The sequence below is a fragment of the Lathamus discolor genome, chromosome 18 (assembly GCF_037157495.1).
Source record: "Lathamus discolor isolate bLatDis1 chromosome 18, bLatDis1.hap1, whole genome shotgun sequence".
NCBI lineage: Eukaryota > Metazoa > Chordata > Aves > Psittaciformes > Psittacidae > Lathamus > Lathamus discolor.
Window position 1 is genome coordinate 5206650 of NC_088901.1, and position 17773 is coordinate 5224422.

The 17773-nt window shown below is 57.7% G+C and overlaps 1 protein-coding gene across 2 annotated transcripts; it reads left to right on the forward strand.

Annotated features, from left to right (window-relative positions):
* Nucleotides 1-789: 789 nt before the first annotated feature.
* TRIT1 (tRNA isopentenyltransferase 1) lies at nucleotides 790-16442 on the forward strand. Of its 2 annotated transcripts, XM_065697616.1 has the most exons (11): nucleotides 790-962; nucleotides 7098-7237; nucleotides 7687-7786; nucleotides 7998-8146; nucleotides 9015-9157; nucleotides 9408-9519; nucleotides 10081-10193; nucleotides 11669-11746; nucleotides 12948-13057; nucleotides 13381-13498; nucleotides 15858-16442. In XM_065697616.1, the coding sequence occupies exons 1-11, from the start codon at nucleotides 813-815 to the stop codon at nucleotides 15995-15997; spliced, it is 1353 nt and encodes a 450-aa protein (XP_065553688.1). In that variant the 5' UTR covers nucleotides 790-812; the 3' UTR covers nucleotides 15998-16442. The 2 variants fall into 2 exon arrangements, with proteins under 2 accessions (XP_065553688.1, XP_065553689.1); XM_065697617.1 differs by lacking the exon at nucleotides 13381-13498 and having other exon boundaries at nucleotides 15858-16083.
* The last annotated feature ends 1331 nt before the right edge of the window (nucleotides 16443-17773 follow it).

The window sequence follows — 17773 nt, forward strand, 5'->3', positions numbered from 1 at the left end:
AAGCACACAGGGCTCCTCCTCAGTGCTGGGATGTGCCAGTGTCGGCTGGGACCATTCCAATGCAGCATTTCCAGCCCTAACAGTTATGTCCCAGTGCCGTTGCCCTGCTCACCCCCTGCTCCTTGTGACACCCCCCCCCTTCCATACCACCTTTTCTTCTCCCCCCGCTCGCTGTACTCGGGGTTCTCGGCCGCGGAGCCGCCTTCACGCCTGGGCTGGCAAATTTTTAGGGCAGTTTCCCGAAGCGGCGATAATCCCCCGCAGCCTCCCCGCTCCCTGTTGCTATGGCAGAGGATGTGTGTTGCCAGGGAGATACCCTCCTCCCGCTGTCTCCATAGCAACCGTCTCCCTGCCTTCCCTCCTTCTCTGTTGCCACGGAGACAGCCGCCGGCTCCCCATCTCCCCGTGTTGCCGTGGCGATGGGGAGGACGAGCCCGAGTGGAGGCTGCTGTTGCCACGGCAAAGCGCCCCTATCTTGTTGCTATGGCAACAGCCCCGCTCCTGCCCTGTTGCTATGGCAACAACATCCCCCCCCACCCCACCCCAAAATAAACGGGTACCAGGGGGCAGGACCCCACCCGTGGGCATGGCCGGGCGTGAGGGGCCGGGGGGAGGCAGGGGGGCCCCGGGGGACCCGCGAGGGTCCGGGGCAGGGGCAGGGATCGGGCCGGTGACCGGAGCCCCGCCGGGCTGGGGGCCACGGGGCACGGAGCTCGGCTGCGGCCTCCCCGCCGCTGGCCCCGGCCCCGGCCCCGGCCCCGGCCCGCCCCCGTCCCGCCCGCCCGTCCCCCCGGCAGGCGCCGGGCCGGGCCATGGCGGCGGCCGCGCTGTGCCTCGGCCGGGCCCCGCCGCCGCGGCCGCTCGTGGTGATCCTCGGCGCTACCGGCACCGGGAAGTCGGCGCTGGCGCTGCAGCTGGGCCTGCGCCTCGGCGGGGAGATCGTCAGCGCCGACTCCATGCAGGTACGGCCGGGACACAGCGCGGCGGGGCCTGGGGACCGGCGGAGGCCGCAGCTGGGCCTGAGGAGGCCGCAGTCGGGGCCTGCGGGCAGGGTTGGGCCGGGGCTGGGCCTGCGGGAGGCCGCGGCGGGGGGTGCTGGGGGGCGGCCCGGCCGGGAGCAGGGCTCGGGGCCCGCAGAGCCCCGCGGGGTGCGGGCTGGGCTCCCCCGGGCGCCCCGAGCGGTGTCTGTGGGGAGCAGCCCCCTCCTGCCGGGCCCTGCTCGCCTGTCAGCGCTGACCGAGGTGGCACAAGCAGCGCTGCGGGGCCTGGCCTGTTCCGCACCCGCTGCCGGGTAAAGGCTCCCTTGGGGAGGAAACGCGAGTGAGGGGCTTTAACCTAGACCCGCAGGAGGTACGCGGAGGTCTGGGGAGCGGCTGAGTGAGCGAAGGCAGCGGCTGGGGTTAACCAAGCGGTGCTCAGGATCAGTCCTGCGGGCGCTGGTGAGGAGCCTGGGCTGTGGCAGCCGCGCAGGACACGGTGGGAGTCCGGACCGAGACCCGCTGCTCCCTGCCCTGAGCCTCGTGTCCCGGCTCTGCCGCCCGCCCTGCCAGGGGCTGCTGTACGGATGGAGCATCAGCGAGGTGCGATGTGGCAGCTGGAGGCGAGCGCTCCCCTCCTCGCTCAGCAGCAAAGGGACACCAAAGAGATAACGGAAAGGATGTTAACGGCTGTATTTGCTGCTCGAGAGCCTGTGGTTTCGTCTCCTTCCATGCTCCATTCCTAGCAGTGTGGGAGATAGCAGTTACAGATGATATAAGGTCCTTTTCTATGATTCTGTGTTGGGTTCAGGAGGAGCTGAGCCTCTTTTTTGGTCCTGATTGCATCCAGCCACAGGAGCTCCATCACCAGATGCAGATTTCAGCCACCACAGAGGGCTCGTTACTGGTCAGCAAAATGTTTCCTTCGTAACCACCGCTTTGGCTGCTCTGGTTCTGTAGCACCCGAGCTCCCCCAGCCTTCAGTGCTCAGCGTATTCATTGTGCTGCTTTAAAGGTGTTTGCTGCCAGCTGCACCCTTCCTGCTGCCCGGGGATGGGCTCGCGCTCTCCTGCAGCCACCTCCTGCTTTCCTGCGCCTGGCTGCTGATGCTGGTCACTGTTCGTGTCCTAGAGAGCTAAACTTTAAACTTCCCTCTTCTCAACCTGGAGCAAGCCGTTGGAAGCTTTAATTTTGAGGGATGTTTTCCACAAGCTCTTGGGCAAAGAACGTTTGAGGTCTGAGCTGAATTGAGTCCTGCAGGGGCAAAGCATTCATGTAGGTGCAGAAGCTTTGTCTGGAGTTGCCTGGCCCAGCCATGCCAGTGCTTCAAGCCCTCACCGTGTGCTCTGTAGCGAAGGACCTCCATGTCCATCCTGCTCTCCTCGAGCACAGGGTGCGACTGCCTGTGAGCTGGTTTGCCCTGCACTGCTCTTCTGGGCTGGGGTGGCTTTTAGGTGGCTGCTGTTACGTTTGCAAGGCGAGTTATTCTGCTCTCGTGTCTGCACCACAAGTGTCTCTGATCAGATCTTGGCTGGTGGGATTTCACTGGTGCTGACCCTCCTGATGCAGACAAACCCAGAGCTTTTGTTCAGTCGTTTGTGCCTGGTTGTGTGCTGGTAACGCTGAGGCTCTCGGACCTCGCAGTGACCGCCTGCCCAGCACGGAGCAGGCTTTAGTGTGGGGACTCGTGGCTCTTGACTTGAGCAGTGCTGCAAACAAGAGGCTCCTGCTGCCTCCCCAGCTCTGCAGACGTGGCTCAAGCCCACTGGTGCGCTGCAAGTGCTTGTTTCATGCTGGTGGATGGTTTGAGGCGTGTATTTTGTGCTCTGGTTATTTCAGGTCCCACTATGGGAATGCAGGGGCTGGGAGGACGCTGGCTGCAGGCACCCAATGGCATCTGGGCTTGAGTGGCTCTTGTCCTCCTTTCCTTTTAATCCCATTCTAGCGTGACTGTGGAACGGGAGCAGCTCTGTTGCCTTTATCCCGCAGCACAGCGTGCTCTGAGCGTGGCCTCAGGCCGCCTGAAGGCGCAGCCTCCAGCAGCCCGTGTCCCACTAACCCCTGTGCCCTGCTCGAGTGGCCGCAGCCAGCTCTTTGCTTGCTCCCTGGCTTTGTTCCCATGGGATATTGCCTCCCCACTGCAGATCCCTCTGCCACGCAGCACTGGCTCCGGTGGCCTTGCCATGAGTTTTAAAGCTCCCGTTGCTCATTCCCAACTGGCAGCTGCCAGTCTCCGTGTCCATTCATCGCTGCGGCCCCGGTGGGCTCTGACTAATGCTGGCAGTGTCCTGGGCAGCTCCTGGAGCTGGAGCCAGGCTCGGGAAGGGGCCGGGAGCCCCAAACCCACCTGTTCGTACACAGGCACCCCTCTCTCTGCAGGGCGTTGAGTCATGGCTGTGGGTCGCTGTGGTCATGTTACAGATTTAGCTGCTGCCTGCCTGCAGCTCAGGAGCTCTGCTTAATCTGATGGCCTCTTAATCTTGGGGTTTTTTTGTCCTTTCTGTTACTGTTTGTCATCCCAGAGAGTTTCCTTTAGGAGTTAAGTCGCTCCTGGGAAACCCAGAGGGGGTGAAGCCAGTCCTGTTTCTTCGTTCTTCCTGATCCCAGCTTGCTGGAGGGCCCCATCCGCTCCTGATCTCACTGTCCCTTCTGGATGCCATCCTTCTCCAGAGGATGTTGTAGCAGACTGGGTACATTTGCCATTTAGTGTGTCCAAGTCAGGACATCTGAAGAGCCTTTGTTGACATCCTTCTGATGGCAGGGGTCAGAGTGGGGAGTGAGTTGTGCTCTCCTTGCATCCTGGCTTGGTGTGGGCCCTCCATGCCCCTCTCCAGCTGGGAGGTCCCCTGGTTGCTGTGCAATATTCACACTCCCAGCTGTAGGTGGCTTGGCTGTGTTTGGGGTCCCTGTGCTGCACAGCCTGGAGTACTGTGCCTTTATCCCTCTGGTGCAGATGGTGACAAAGGGTTGGAGTTTGGGGCTGGGCTGGAAACTGGTGCCGGAGTGAGGGTTTGGGAGAGCCCTTCCCAGGCTGAGGATCCTCAGGGCACCATTTCCTGAGGAGCACTTAGAAGGGGAGATGGCCCTGTCCTCCCAGCAAAGAGCTGGGAGCTGTGGGGCTGACCCGTGCGGGGCCTTCAGTGCAGGGTCAGAGGATGCAGGACAAGTGCAAGGTCCTACACCTGGGTCGGAGCAATCCCAGGCACAGCTACAGGTTGGGCAGAGAAGAGATTCAGAGCAGCCCTGCAGAGAAGGACTTGGGGGTGCTGGTCGATGAGAAAATTAACATGAGCCAGCTGCAGTGTGTGCTCGCAGCCCAAAAACCAACCGTATCCTGGGCTGCATCAAAAGGAACGTGACCAGCAGGGCGAAGGAGGTGATCCTGCCCCTCTGCTCTGCTCTTGTGAGACCTCACCTGGAGCACTGTGTGCAGTTCTGGTGTCCTCAACATAAAAAGGACATGGAACTGCTGGAACAAGTCCAGAGGAGGCCACGAGGATGAGCAGGGGACTGGAGCACCTCCTGTATGGAGCCAGGCTGAGAAAGTTGAGGCTGTTGAGCCTGGAGAAGAGAAGGCTGCGTGGAGACCTCAGAGCAGCTTCCAGTGTCTGAAGGGGGCCTATAGGGATGCTGGGGAGGGGCTCTTCCTTAGGGACTGCAGTGACAGGACAAGGGGTAACGGGTTAAAACTGAAACAGGGGAAGTTTAGATTGGATATAAGGAATAAGTTCTTTCCTGTTAGGGTGGTGAGGCACTGGAATGGGTTGCTCAGGGAGGTTGTAAGTGCTCCATCCCTGGCAGTGTTCAAGGCCAGGTTGGACAGAGCCTTGGGTGGGATGGTTTAGTGTGAGGTGTCCCTGCCCATGGCAGGGGGGTTGGAACCGGATGATCTTGAGGTCCTTTCCAGCCCAAACTATTCTATGATTCTATGATGCTGCCAAGGCCGAGCATCTTCAGTCCCCAGCTTGTGCTTGGTGTGTCGGAGCGCTGCTGCTCCAGGCTGCTTGCTGTTAATCTGTTTTGGGAGCCTTAGAAAGCAACAAAGGCTTATCTGAGCTGCTTGCTGAAAATAGCCATGAGTGTCAGGAGGACGTCTGGGTGCGACAGCCAGCTGGTGGAAACCTTCGCCGGGGCTTTGCTGCCTGTATGTATGTAAAAGGCCGCCTTTGTTTCCTCCCAGCCCACTCACTGACACCGCATTCCTCCCCTTGTTGCTCGATATTCGGGGAGGCTCTCGGTGTTTAATCTCCAGCAGAACCTTGGGGGATCGGAGCCTGAATGAGTAAATCCTGTTTGTGCTTGTGCAGGGCACTGGGAGCTCCCGGCTGCCTCCGAGCCCCCCCCGCCCCGTCACCATCAGCCCTCGGTATTAACCGTGATCTCAGGCAGACGAGTGGGAGTCGGAGGAGCTGCAGGGCTGGGCTGGCCCTTGCCGGGGGAGAGGAGGCACTGAGCCAACGCTCCCTGCATTCAAAGGCTTTCGGTGCCGACTGGAGACCTGCCTTGAATAGTGCTGCTCAGCCCGGGGCCGGGTGATGGAAGGGGATCAATAGGCTGCAGCCAGCCACGGGGCGTGTTGGCACAGAGCTGCCTCTTGGGCCTCTCCTCCCGTCTGCTCCCCATCCCCTGGAGCCAGCTGGGTTTCTGCAGGGCAAAAAGGAAGAGCATTTGGTTGCCCTCCCGCTCCCCTCTTGCTTCCTACCCCCAGGCAGCCTTTCCCTACCGAGGGACTGGAGCAGGAGCTGGCCCTTGCCCGCTGAGCAGCAAGTTCCAAGGGCTTGGCAGGATGGGAAATGTGTGCGGGGCCGCAGCCAGTTCAGCCGCCCCGGCAGCTCCGGGCTTCCCTGCTCCACTGACCTCGGATCGGCCCTTGCTGCTGCCCTGTGCCCGCAGGTCACCTCCGTGTCACCTTGGCCTGGTGTCTGATGAGGGCAGGCAGTGGGTGGAGGCTGCGCTGCCTTGGCAGCTCCTCAGAGGGAATGAAGGGGAAATGTGGTTCTGGAAGTCTGGCCCTCTGGCTGGGGTGGTTTCTGGGTAGTGGAGAAGGAAGAGCACAGCCATTTCCAGCCCCTTCTCCCATCGGCCTGGTTTAGTCCAAACTGGGAGACTGTTCCAAGCAGGAGCAGCGGCACAAAGCAGAGCCTGAGCCGCTGTGTCACACAGTGCAGAGCCAGGCTGGACAGAAAGTGCCCGCTGTGACCATGTGCCTGCTGCCAGCACCCTCGGGGCGCAGGTCCCCACTCTGATACCTGCTTGTCTGCAGCACCCATTGACCAGCAGTGCTGGGCACAGGGGCACCCTGTGCTGAAGGGGGTTGTGTTTGCATGCCATGGGGAGCAGCGTGAGGAGCCTTCCTCCCTTCTGGGTGAAACATGCTCTCATCTCCCCCAGGACCCAGCCGAGCTGCGGGGGAAGGATGCAAGGCTGAGGCAGCTCCGGTACTTGCAGGGTCTGTGGGCTAGGCTTTGGCTGCTGCTTTATGCAGCCTGGAGGGTGGATTTGGGCTGTGACTCAGGTGCATGCTGCTGGGATTGCAGGTTGCTTTGGCTCTTCACCAAGAATGCTCCCAAGGGGTTGGTTTGGTGGCTTTTCTTTCTGCTCTGCTCTTAGCTGAGGGTGAGCACCTCCCAGCAGTGCTCTCCCAGGTTCTATATCCCAAACTTGGGATTGAAGACGCACCTCAAAGCAGCGAGATGCTCCCGGTTGCACTCACTGGTGTCTCTCAGGCATGAGCTGAGACCATTTGCATGTTCAGGAGGCTCCATGGAGTTGCACGTTGCATCCAGAGAGACACTTGTGCATTACGGGAAGCAGTGATCCTTGTCCTCAAATGAGACTCAGTGTTGTGCTGATGGGGGGTGTTTGGAGAGAGGCAAACCTGAGCTTTTAGCTCCAGGAGCAGTAGATGAGGAGATGGCACCTTGGAGGCAGCCATCCTCATCGTTGTGGAGCTCCGTGCTTTGGAGCTGGGCTTGGCTGGTTACACTGACCTTGATCCATCCCTAACTGCAGGGTTCCACCAGGCCAGGAGAACAGTCACGAGCTGTGGGGGAAAGGAGCAGTGGTCGGGGGGGGTCTCATGGGACATAGAGGTGAGTGACGGGTTCTTCTCTTCCGCAGGTGTACAAGGGCTTGGACATCATCACGAACAAGGTTTCTCCGCAGGAGCAGCGTCTGTGCAGGCACCACATGATCAGCTTTGTGGATCCCCTTGTCTCCAACTACACAGTGGTAGATTTCAGGGACAAAGCTGTGCCTCTCATATCCCTTCACTCTGCAGCCTGCCTGGGTGGGCAGTTATGGACTTCTCCCCTCCACAGCCAGGCCCGCAAGAGGGATCAGGGTTTGCCTCAGACTTGGGCTCTTTGCATTGCAAATAACTCTGGGTTTCAGGGGATGCTGCTGGCGCAGGGAGCTTGGAGCTGCTTTTACCCAGCTCACGCTCAGGGCAGCCCATCCTCAGGTCTGGCTGGGGAGGATCTGAGCCAGATATTGCCTTCCCTGGCAGTCCCTGGGTGTCCCTGAGTTTTGGTGGTAGCTGACACAGGCAGCAGAGGATAGTGACCGATGAGGGACACCTATAACCCTGCCTTACAGCCTTAACCAGCTCCATGGAGCTGGGCAAATGAGGTTTGGGCCAGCAGGCTGCTGCTCCCCACAGCCCTTCCTCCCTGCTGTGCATCTATGCTTATGCTCCTTGACTATAGCACATTGAAGATATCTTTGCCCGAGACAAGATCCCGATTGTTGTGGGAGGAACCAACTACTACATCGAGTCCCTGCTCTGGAAGGTCCTCATCAACACTAAGGTACATCGGGGGGGCTGCGTATCCCACTGGGAAAGGGTGAGCGCATGTTCAGAGCAGCCTTCTGCAACTGGGCATGGTGTCCCCCCTGCTAGAGTGGGGCAAAGAGAACCAAAAGCCCCTCATTCACCTGTGGGTCTGGGGGATGTTCTTGCTTGCACTGGCCTTGCATGTGGATGAGTGTCTCCATTGAGGGGAGCCTTGTGTCCCGCAGGAGAGGGCCAGCACAGCCCCGGGGCTGGTCAGGGACAGGAAGGTGGAGCTGGAGCAGCTGGATGGTGGTGAGCTCTATCGCCGCCTGAGCAGGGTGGACCCCGAGATGGCAGCCAAGCTGCACCCCCACGACAAGCGCAAAGTAGCCAGGTGAGCTTGGGGTGAGCTTGGGGTGAGCTTGGGGTGCCCTGTACCCCTTCCCAAGGGAATCATGTGCCAGGGAGCACAGCAAGACAGGCTCTCCCATCCCAGGTGGGTGCTCCCAGCCTCTTAGCAAGGTGCTTGGGCACCTTGGAGCACTGGTGTTGGGGAGCTCTCTGGGATCTGAGACCTTTGGCCATGCAACACCCCAGCCTTTGGGATGAGGATGGTGCATGGCTCCTGGCTCGTGTGCACTGGGGCTGCTCCCGCTCCAGTGCCCCAGCAGCAGGGTTTATCTGAAGCTATTTAAAGAGCAAGCTGCTGTGCTGGCTGAGTAACATAGCTGAGCTCTGTGGGAACAGCACGGCAGCAAGACCAGGCTTGCTGCTTTGGCGGGCCCATCCCTGCTGAGCCCTGGCCTGGGGGGAGCAGAACACCACCCACCCCATTCGCACGGTGCGGGGGGACAGGAGGTTGGGCACCCCCAGCAGCTTCCTCCACCTCCCTGCCTGGGCTGGGCTGAGCATCGGCAGTGCTGGCCTCTTCCCTGCAGCCCTACCTGGCTGGAAAGGGCAGGGCTGGAGCCAGAACCCTGTCCCCTGCAGGACTTGTCCCGGTGCCAGGCAGGAGTGGGTGGCTGTGCTCTAGGCTCCTTGGGTGCCATCACTGTGCTCTGCACTGCATTGTACCCCCAGGACCTGGGTGTGCTCAGGATGCCGGGCACGGGAGGGGGCAGAAACCTGCCCTCCCCCCACATGAGAGGGATGGATTTCAGTGAGTGTCTGCGGTTCCCTTTGCTGCAGCCCCCAGGGCTGCTGGGGAAATGGAAAAGCTCATCCTCACCCAGCCTCTGAGCTCTGTCTGTCTCTGCTTGCAGGAGCCTCCAAGTGTTCGAAGAGACGGGGATCCCCCATAGTGAAATCTTGCAGCAGCAGCAGGAGGAGGAAGGTGGGGGGCCCTTAGGTGGGCCCCTGAAATACCCACATTCTTGCATCTTGTGGCTCCATGCAGACCAGGCAGGTGAGAGTGAGCTCCTTGCTGAGTAAGGTGATGCAGATGAGGGCTGACGCCCTGCTCCTGCCCCAGCCTCCTCCCTGAACAAGGCAGCGATTCCTTTGGCATCAGTGAGCGTGACAAAGGACTTGTTGCCCTCGCCTGCTGGGTTCCGCCTTCCTCAGCGGGATGGGGAGGGCGGCAGTACTGGGGCATGTTCTGGCACGTGGTCCAGCTGTGGGCCTCCTGAGGGCATGCCCTGCTCTCCTCCTCCCAGCTCTGGACCAGCGGCTGGAGAAGCGAGTGGATGACATGCTGGCTGCGGGGCTGCTGGAGGAGCTGCGCGACTTCCACCGCCGCTACAACCAACAGAAGGTGGCTGAGAACCGGTGGGTGAGGAGCCAGCTCCCTTCCTGCTCCTGCTCCCCGCTGCCAGAGCCATGCAGGCCCCAAAACAACTCTGCCTGCAGCACCTCTGGTGCATTCCTGCTCCCAGCCCTCTCCTGGCAGCATCTGCTCTGGGTTCCTGCCTCTGCAGGGGCACCATCGTGGAGAGGTGTGGACCAGCCGGATCCTCCAGCAGTTCCTGGCCTCCTTCCCTTCCTGCCAGAACCCTTAGAGCAGATTTGGTCAAACAGCAGAGTCCCTGTGGGTCTTAGTGTTGAGAATTAATTTTGCCTGGACCATATCTGTCATTTTCCCTCAGTAAAAATGACTTGGTGCTGCCTAAGCATTCACACAGGGAGGCTGACATGGGCAGGCCCTGAAGGCACCAGTCTGTCTTCCTGTGTACCTGGTTTGGCTTGTCCCCTGAACCCATGGGCTTTTGTCACCTGGGGAGGTTCCTGCAGGGTGGGATGCAGAGACCTCAGTTATTCAGGGGAGGGTTGAGGTATCTCAGTATTCTACAGGAGATGGCTTTGACCCCTACCTCTTGTCTTCTTCTCCAGGCAGGATTACCAGCATGGCATCTTCCAGTCCATTGGCTTCAAGGAGTTCCATGAATACCTCATCAGTGAAGGGAGCTGCTCACCAGAGACCAGTGCCCTGCTGCTGCAAAAAGGTGGGAGGAGCACCCTGCATGCCCTACATCCCTCAGCCCCATGCAGCTCCAGGTGACACTGCCTGATGGGCTGAACCAAGCTCAGACCTTAGCGCAGGTCTTGTTGGGGTTGAGCTGCACCTTTCTCTCTGCATTTTCCATATTTGCCAGCTCAGGGGGACAGGGACTCCTTTTTCAGTGCTTGGAGCATTGCTGAGCACAGCCAGAGCAATTCCCCCCTCCCTTCCCCCCGGCCTCCCTGCAAGTTGTACTGGGCACAGTGTGTCTTCGGATCTGGAGCTGGTCCAGCAGTGACCTGGGTGATGGGATCCCAGCTGGGGTGTGAATGCTGTGGGGAGCTGAGCTAGAAATAGGGAATGCAGCAGAACTCAGCATCTGGTTCAGCAGCATTATGGTGGGAAGGAACCTGGGGATCTAGCAGATCACAGCATGAGTCAGTAGTGGTGCACTGTTTGATGGCATGTTCCATTCTGGAGTTCAGGACTGTTGTTAGAGGACAGGTCGAAGGAGTTGATTCTTCCCCTCTACTCTGCTCTTGTGAGACCTCATCTGGAGCATTGTGCACAGTTCTGGTGTCCTCAACATAAAAAGGACATGGAACTGTTGGAATGAGTCCAGAGGAGGCCACGAGTATGATCAGGGGACTGGAGCACCTCCCGTATGAAGATAGGCTGAGAAAGTTGGGGCTGTTCAGCCTGGAGAAGAGAAGCTGTGTGGGGACCTCAGAGCAGCTTCCAGTGTCTGAAGGGGGCCTATAGAGATGCTGGGGAGGGACTCTTCATCAGGGACTGTAGTGATAGGACAAGGGGCAATGGGTTAAAACTGAAACAGGGGAAGTTTAGATTGGATATAAGGAGGAAGTTCTTTACTGTGAGGGTGGTTAGGCACTGGAATGGGTTGCCCAGGGAAGTTGTGAACGCTCCATCCCTGGCAGTGTTCAAGGCCAGGCTGGACAGAGCCTTGGGTGATCTGGTTTAGTGTGAGGTGTCCCTGCCCATGGCAGGGGGTCGGAACTGGATGATCCTAAGGTCCTTTCCAACCCTAATTGTTCTATGATTCTATGACAGAGCTGCTCTGCTCCTCAGCACGCAGAGGTTCCAGGCAGAGTTGATCTGTGTTGGGGAGGGTTCAGTGCAAAGTGGGGATGGGAGTCTGAGGAAACCACAGCAATGATAAAAGGCTTAAAAAACAGAAGGGGCTTGTTATGTCTGCTCAGGAGACCATTGCAGAGGTATACGGTAAGTCTGGTGCTGAATATTGACAGGTTGTACAGTGGTCAACCATCCTGTGGGACACCTGTGGGGAGGATGAGGAGTCCTGAGCTCCATTTGTACAGATTGATACTTGGGTATTGTGAGAGCAGGGGGCCCTTGAACAGATTGTTCTACCTGCTAGAAGCTTCAGGGCAGAGGTTTTGGGCTCTGAGCTCAGCTTGCAGCTTTACACTCACCTTTGTTTTAATCCCTGTTTCAAAGGGATCCAGGCCCTGAAGCAGGTGACCAAGAGATATGCCCGGAGGCAGAACAAATGGGTCCGAAACCGCTTCCTGAAACGTGAGTCCTCTGTTCCTACCCTACCTCACCATCTCTGTTCATCTCTCATCTTTCCTCAGCACATCCCCTGCTCCTAGCTCAGGAGAGCACAGGAGAGGCTCCACTGCTTCAGGGCTCAGGCAGGGGGTGCCCAGCATGGTCCCTCTCCTCGTGGTGTCACACATGGTGCCCAGTTGATGTTGCCCTCCAGATTAGGAGCACGAGCCTGTTGGCTGCTCTGAGCATGGGCTGTGCTGGCTGCGGTGGCTGGGAGCCAGCGGGACTTCCCCATCCCAGCCCCAGCCTTGGAGCAGGGCCAGCAGCAGCAGCTGGGAGCCGGGCACTTGTTGAAAGGTGCTCGGTAGGGGCAAAACAACAATAAAATAAAGAGAAAAAGCCCAGGCAGGGAGAAACTGGGCTCAAAAGACGGGCTTTGAACGAGGTGCAAGAGCTGTCCTGCAGCCATGTGCTTGGTGGCTGTGGCTCACCTTTCTGGTGGCAGGTGTGCTGCAGACCAGCTTTGTGAGGAGGTTGTGGTTACAGCACTAAGGAGCAGCAGCTGCTGGAGCCTGGCACGCAGCAGCCTGGGATGGCTTTGTCCGAGCGGGTGCTCTGATTGCTGCTGTCTGTGCCCCGTGCCCTCACACTGGGCTGGGGGAGGCCAAAGGGGTGGCTTTGAAACTTGGGCCTTGTCTGAGGCATTAACAAAGCATCTCCCACTGTGGTCTGCTGCTGGGAGCACTGTGTGGCTGATGCAGCCACACAAGCCATTACAGCTCTGAGTGGGGAACTGCACCCCCGGATTCCTCATCCAGACTTCGTGCCTGCATCTCCTTGTAAACTTTGTGTGATGGCTTTGTGTCCAGATCTAGCTTTTTGATCTCCTGTGGCTTCCTGTGTACAATGGCAGTGATGAAGTGTTTGTTGCTGGGCTGGGCTGTTGGCGTGCTCAGATTTCACAATGCTGTCCCAAACAGACAACCATGGAGATGCTTGCCTGTGTTCGTAGGTGCTCATGCTCTTTGCTAGGGTGGTACCCCCCCCCAGGCTGAGGTCTTTGGTAATTTGGGCTCTGGAAAGGCTGGTGCTGTTTGCTTCTGAATGCTAACGAACAACTCAATAGGAAAAAGCAGGACACTGCTCATAGTGTAGCCCCAAGGGCACTGTGACATGATGATGGGGGTGTTCTGGTGTGCTGAGTTGTCTTTCTTTGTCTCTATAGGTCCCGGGCCCAATGTGCCCCCAGTGTATGCCTTGGAGGTGTCTGATCTCTTGCGGTGGGAAGAGAATGTGCTGAAACCTGCTCTGGAGATTGTGGAGAGCTTCATCCAGGTACTGGCTAACTGGCATTAACACCTGAGCCATGACCAAGAAGCCAACTTCTTGGCAGTCTCCAGGCCTGTTAACTTGGCACTTAGTCTCTCTGCTGTCTGCTCATGTATCCAGCCTTGGGCTTCCCTCACAGTGGCAGAGGGCTGTTGTCTAAGCCGAAAATTTCTCCTAATGGCCAGTACAGCGCTTGTCGTGCATGGTGCAACTGCAGCATCTGTCCTGCTAGCATTACTGTCTGTGTATGGCACGTTCACATCCCAGAGTGAACAGAGCCAGGCAGATTTCACAGCAGACCCCAGCTGGAGACATTATTTCACCTACAGGGCCGGGAGCCCCTGGCAGAGCCCGTGAAGATGGAGCACGATGTAAATGAGAACAAGCGGAGTCACCGCGTGTGTGAGCTCTGCGACAGACTCATCATTGGGGACAGGGAGTGGGCAGGTAGGGCCCATTGAAGGGGGGTGGGTGGGGAAGAGGACCTGGGAGGGGGCCCAGTGAGTGCAGTCACACAGAGGGGTGCAGCGAGGCAGTTCTCTGAAGCAGAGCAGCTTTCCTTGCATAGCTGCTTGGCCGGATGACCCTCAGCCCATCATCTCAGCCCATCATCTCAGCCCCTCATCTCAGCACATCATCTTGGGCTTTCAGGGATTGTTTACAGCCGGGGATGAAAGGAGCCATTTGCAAGCCCAGGGGGGTGCAGGAACTGTGCCACAGCAGCCATCTGTCAGGCTTCCCCCCTTCCCTGCACCCAGTCACTGCCCTGCCAGGCATGGGGATCTATAGGTACCATCGAGCCTTAGAGCTGTTTGTTCAGTGAGGGCTGCTGGCCCTTTTCAGCACTTCAGGTGCTTTGTCCTGAAGCAGAGAACAGATTTGTTTCTTCCAAAATGATGTGTAAAATGAAACTTTTGGAATGGTTTTTAATAGCTCAGGTTTGCTCCAGTATCTCCTATTTGTGTGTTTAGTCTTTTAAAAAAGAGTATTGCTAGCTGCAATGATAATAGAAGAGGATTTTCTGTTTTCAATAGACTGACTTTAAAAGAGCTCAGCTGGAATCAGATTAACTCTGTGAATTTATCTGTGCTGGGAGGCTCATGCTGAGAACCAGGAACAAAAAGTAGCAGAGAAACTGGCTGCAGGAACAGAACTGGTAAATCTCCATGTGTTGCCCAAACACAGTGTGTGCAGGCACAATGCAGAGATAAGTTCTGCAGGTCGTTGGTCATTGGATTTGAACGAGTCACTTATTCCTATTGATCCAGGGAACTGCTGAAAGCAAATATGGAAGGAGGCTCAGAACAGGAAGCTCATTGTAATGAGATCAGTTTGGAAGTGCCATTGTTATTTTAGCCAGTCTCAGCTCAGAGGTGCTTTGAAGGAGCTCTGCCTCCTCCAGAACTAGAGGACTCTGAAAGCTATCAGGGTCCAGCAGGTTTTGTGGCTGGGTGGTAACTCCACAACCCCCCCCTACAAACACTGCATCTGCCACTGCACGTCCTCCAGGGACGTCATCCCAAATTCTGCTAGATGATGACAGTGCCTTCCTCAGCCAAGACCAGCTGTGGTTCCCTGCATCCAGCTGAATTTGGCTCACACCCCCGGATGGTGGGAGAAAAACGGTCCCAAACTGGGTGTTACTTGTGAGTGCAAAATGGAAGTGAAACCAGCAGTGGGGGCTGAGCTGATGTGAGGTCTGCTCTGGGTTCTGTAGGCGAGTTACACATCATCCTGGGAGCTGTTTCCCAGTCCCCACTGGGTCTGGGGGATGGAAAAGTTCTATTTGTGTGGATTTTGTGTGGAGTGCTGCTCCCAGGCAGCACCTCCTCCAGCCACTGGGAGCTTTGGTGTTGCTTGCGACAAGTTGTAAGAGGTGAGACTTGATTTCAGGCTGAGGTGACTCTACAGCAATTGTGATAAAGCAGCAGCTTTGCATGTAACTTCATCCCTTGGCAGGAAAGGATGTCTGGAAAACCCCTCAGGGTCATGATTCAGTGAGCACATCCCCTCATTTCATGAAGGCCCTGCTCAGAAAGTTTGCTGCTTTAATTGCTGCTCTGATCTCTTGGAAATAGCAAACCCACCCTGCTAAGATGGTTCCTGGCTCTGGTTAGACAAAGCGCCTTCTACTTAGATAACACCACTGATACAGGAGGTTTTACTGCCCTTAACTGTGATTTCAAACAAGTGCAGCTCCTGCTGCCGTGCTGTGTCAGGACAAGCTGCATGACAGGGATTACGCCTCTCTTCCCCCTGCCTCCTGCTAAGTGCTCTCATGGCTGGGGGCCTTGCCCTGGAGTTATGCAAAAGCCTAATTATGCTCCGGGCTCCATCCGGAGCTGCTCTGCAGATTTACAGGAGATCCCAGTGCTATGGTGCAGGCATCTAGGCCTATAAATGATCCTGGCAGGGCTCCATGGGGCGGTGGAGAGTTGCACAACCTTGCCGCATCCTTCAGTGTGCTGCCTCTTTGATAACACTTCCCTTTCTCCCAGCCTCCCGGTGTTGTCCTGGTTGGGAGCAGATTTGCTGGGAGAGTTGAGTAAGTCCTGACAATCCGGAGACTTCTGTATGTACAAAACCGGGATTTGTCCCTCTCCCATCCTCCCTGTGCTCAGGAGGAGGCTTGGGAAGGTTGTCCCCCTTCGAGTTCCGATAGATTCCTGGGAAATGGCCTGGGAAGTCACTTCTCTGCAGGAATGAATTGTGTAGGAGGATGGGAAGGGAAGGTGCCCCACACTGCGCAGGGAGATGGGGTTGGCTGTTCCGCAGAACTAAAGGCTCTGTTTGCCTCTCGCTCCAGCTCACACACGCTCCAAATCCCACCTGCACCATCTGAAGAGGAGAAGGAAGCTGGAGGCCGCCGGCCGAGCTGCAGAGGCTGAAGGGGACAGTGCGGGTGCAGCGACCTCGGATGAGGACAGCAGCCAGCCTTCACCGTAGGGCTCCAGCCTGCCTCTGAAGGGGAGGAGGCGACTTGGTCCTGGGTGGCCTTGGACTGAGCGAGCCTAGTCGGTTTTCTGGGGCTGAGGCAAGTGTGTGAGTGATGGCCAAAGGCCGCATCGGATCCTCTTCATGTGGTGTCATCGTGCCGTGTTCCCATGCTTCCTCAACCCTGCCTGGAAAGGGCTGGGCCCTGGGGCAAGGCTGCTGGGAGCATCCTCCCGTGCCAAGTGTTAATTCCTGCCAGAGACGCAGCGTTATCCTTGGAAGGGTAGAGCTGACATGTGAATGTGTCCTGCTTGGAGACAGGAATACCCTGCCCTCCTCCAGCTTGGCCAGGGGCGCAGTTCCAGAGCTGAGCGAGCTCTTGCTGCCTTTATTGTGGAGAGGAATATTTTCTTCTTTTATATGGAAATAAAGTTGCAGGATGATCGTGGGTTCCTTTCCCCATTGCCAAGCGCAGTTTTCTTGCGCTCTGTTTCCACCTGGCCCAGGTTCCCTGCTCTGGGCATGGGGCAGGATGGTCAGGCCTGGTCCCTTCTTCCAGCCGCCTTTCCTGCAGCTTCCAAGGGAGCTGAGCAGATGTTCCCAGCCTGTGGAGGCCATCTGATCCCAATGCACGGAGCAGGTGCAGAAGGAGCTGGCACCTGTTAAACAGGAACTTGGAAGTGATCTCATCCAGTTTGCAGCAGATGAGGCTGTCCCAGTTAGAGCTGAATTCCCGGGGGTTTACGCTGTGGTTTGGCAATGGGAACCAGCCCTGCGTTCGAATCCGAGCTGCTGAGCAGCAAATTCTTTGTGCCGCATTCTCCAGGCAGTTGGTCTCCACAGCATCGTTCCTGCCAGGTGGAACAGGGAGGGCCTTGATGGGCATTTGGGACTCTCCTGGCAAATGCAATCAGGGCGGTTGGTTCCTCCTGCGAGGGTTTTGAATGGTAGAACACACAGTTTTCCTTCAGCTGCTTGTGGTACACCATGAGGCAAGAGCCATCTCGCAGGCCTGTATGGGTGCAGGCCCTGGAGGTGCTGCTCCAGTGGGATCACGTTAACCCTCCAGTCTGTGCTCTTCAGCACTGGGGTGATTTCTGTAACTGCTCTGGGCAGCAGCTTCGGGCTGTTTGAGAGGGATGTGGGGAGGATGCAGGGAAGAGCTGGGAATTCACGCTGGCTCTTCTCTGCCAGCGCTGGGGCAGAGCTGGGCGTCAGCCTTCGGAGATGCCAGGCACCACGTTTGTGTTGCTGGGTCTGTGCAGCAGCAGCTGAACCTCTTCTCCAGCCCAGACTTGTTTGCCATCCACAATGACTCAGTGTACGTGGCTGTGGGCTCAGCCCAGCGCTGGAGCACACGGCCAAAGGGTTCTGCTGGCTCAGATGGACGAGGTGAGGCCGGGTATAAAGCCCCGTTCCCTGCCCGTGTGCTGAGCAGGGATGGGTTCAGTCATGTCCCCAGGCCAAGCTGCGATCCTCGGGCAGCTCTGTGAATGAGGGGTGGGATTATCTGCTGTCTCCTGGGTGCAGGCAGATGACTACACTGTTAGATTCAATGTCCTTAATCGATCTAATATGAACTTTGTTATCCCCACTGATAAATGTTAACTCCTCTACCGCAATAGCTGCCAGTCTGCCTGTTGTGGTCCAGAGCCACTCACAGAGGCTGTGCTGCAGCCAGCATGGACAGGGTGTTCCAGGTCCCTGTCACTGCTGCAGTGCCCTGGTCTGAGGGCAGCAGCTCCTGGGTGTCCCAGCAGGATGGGACCCTCATTCTTGCTTGTTCAT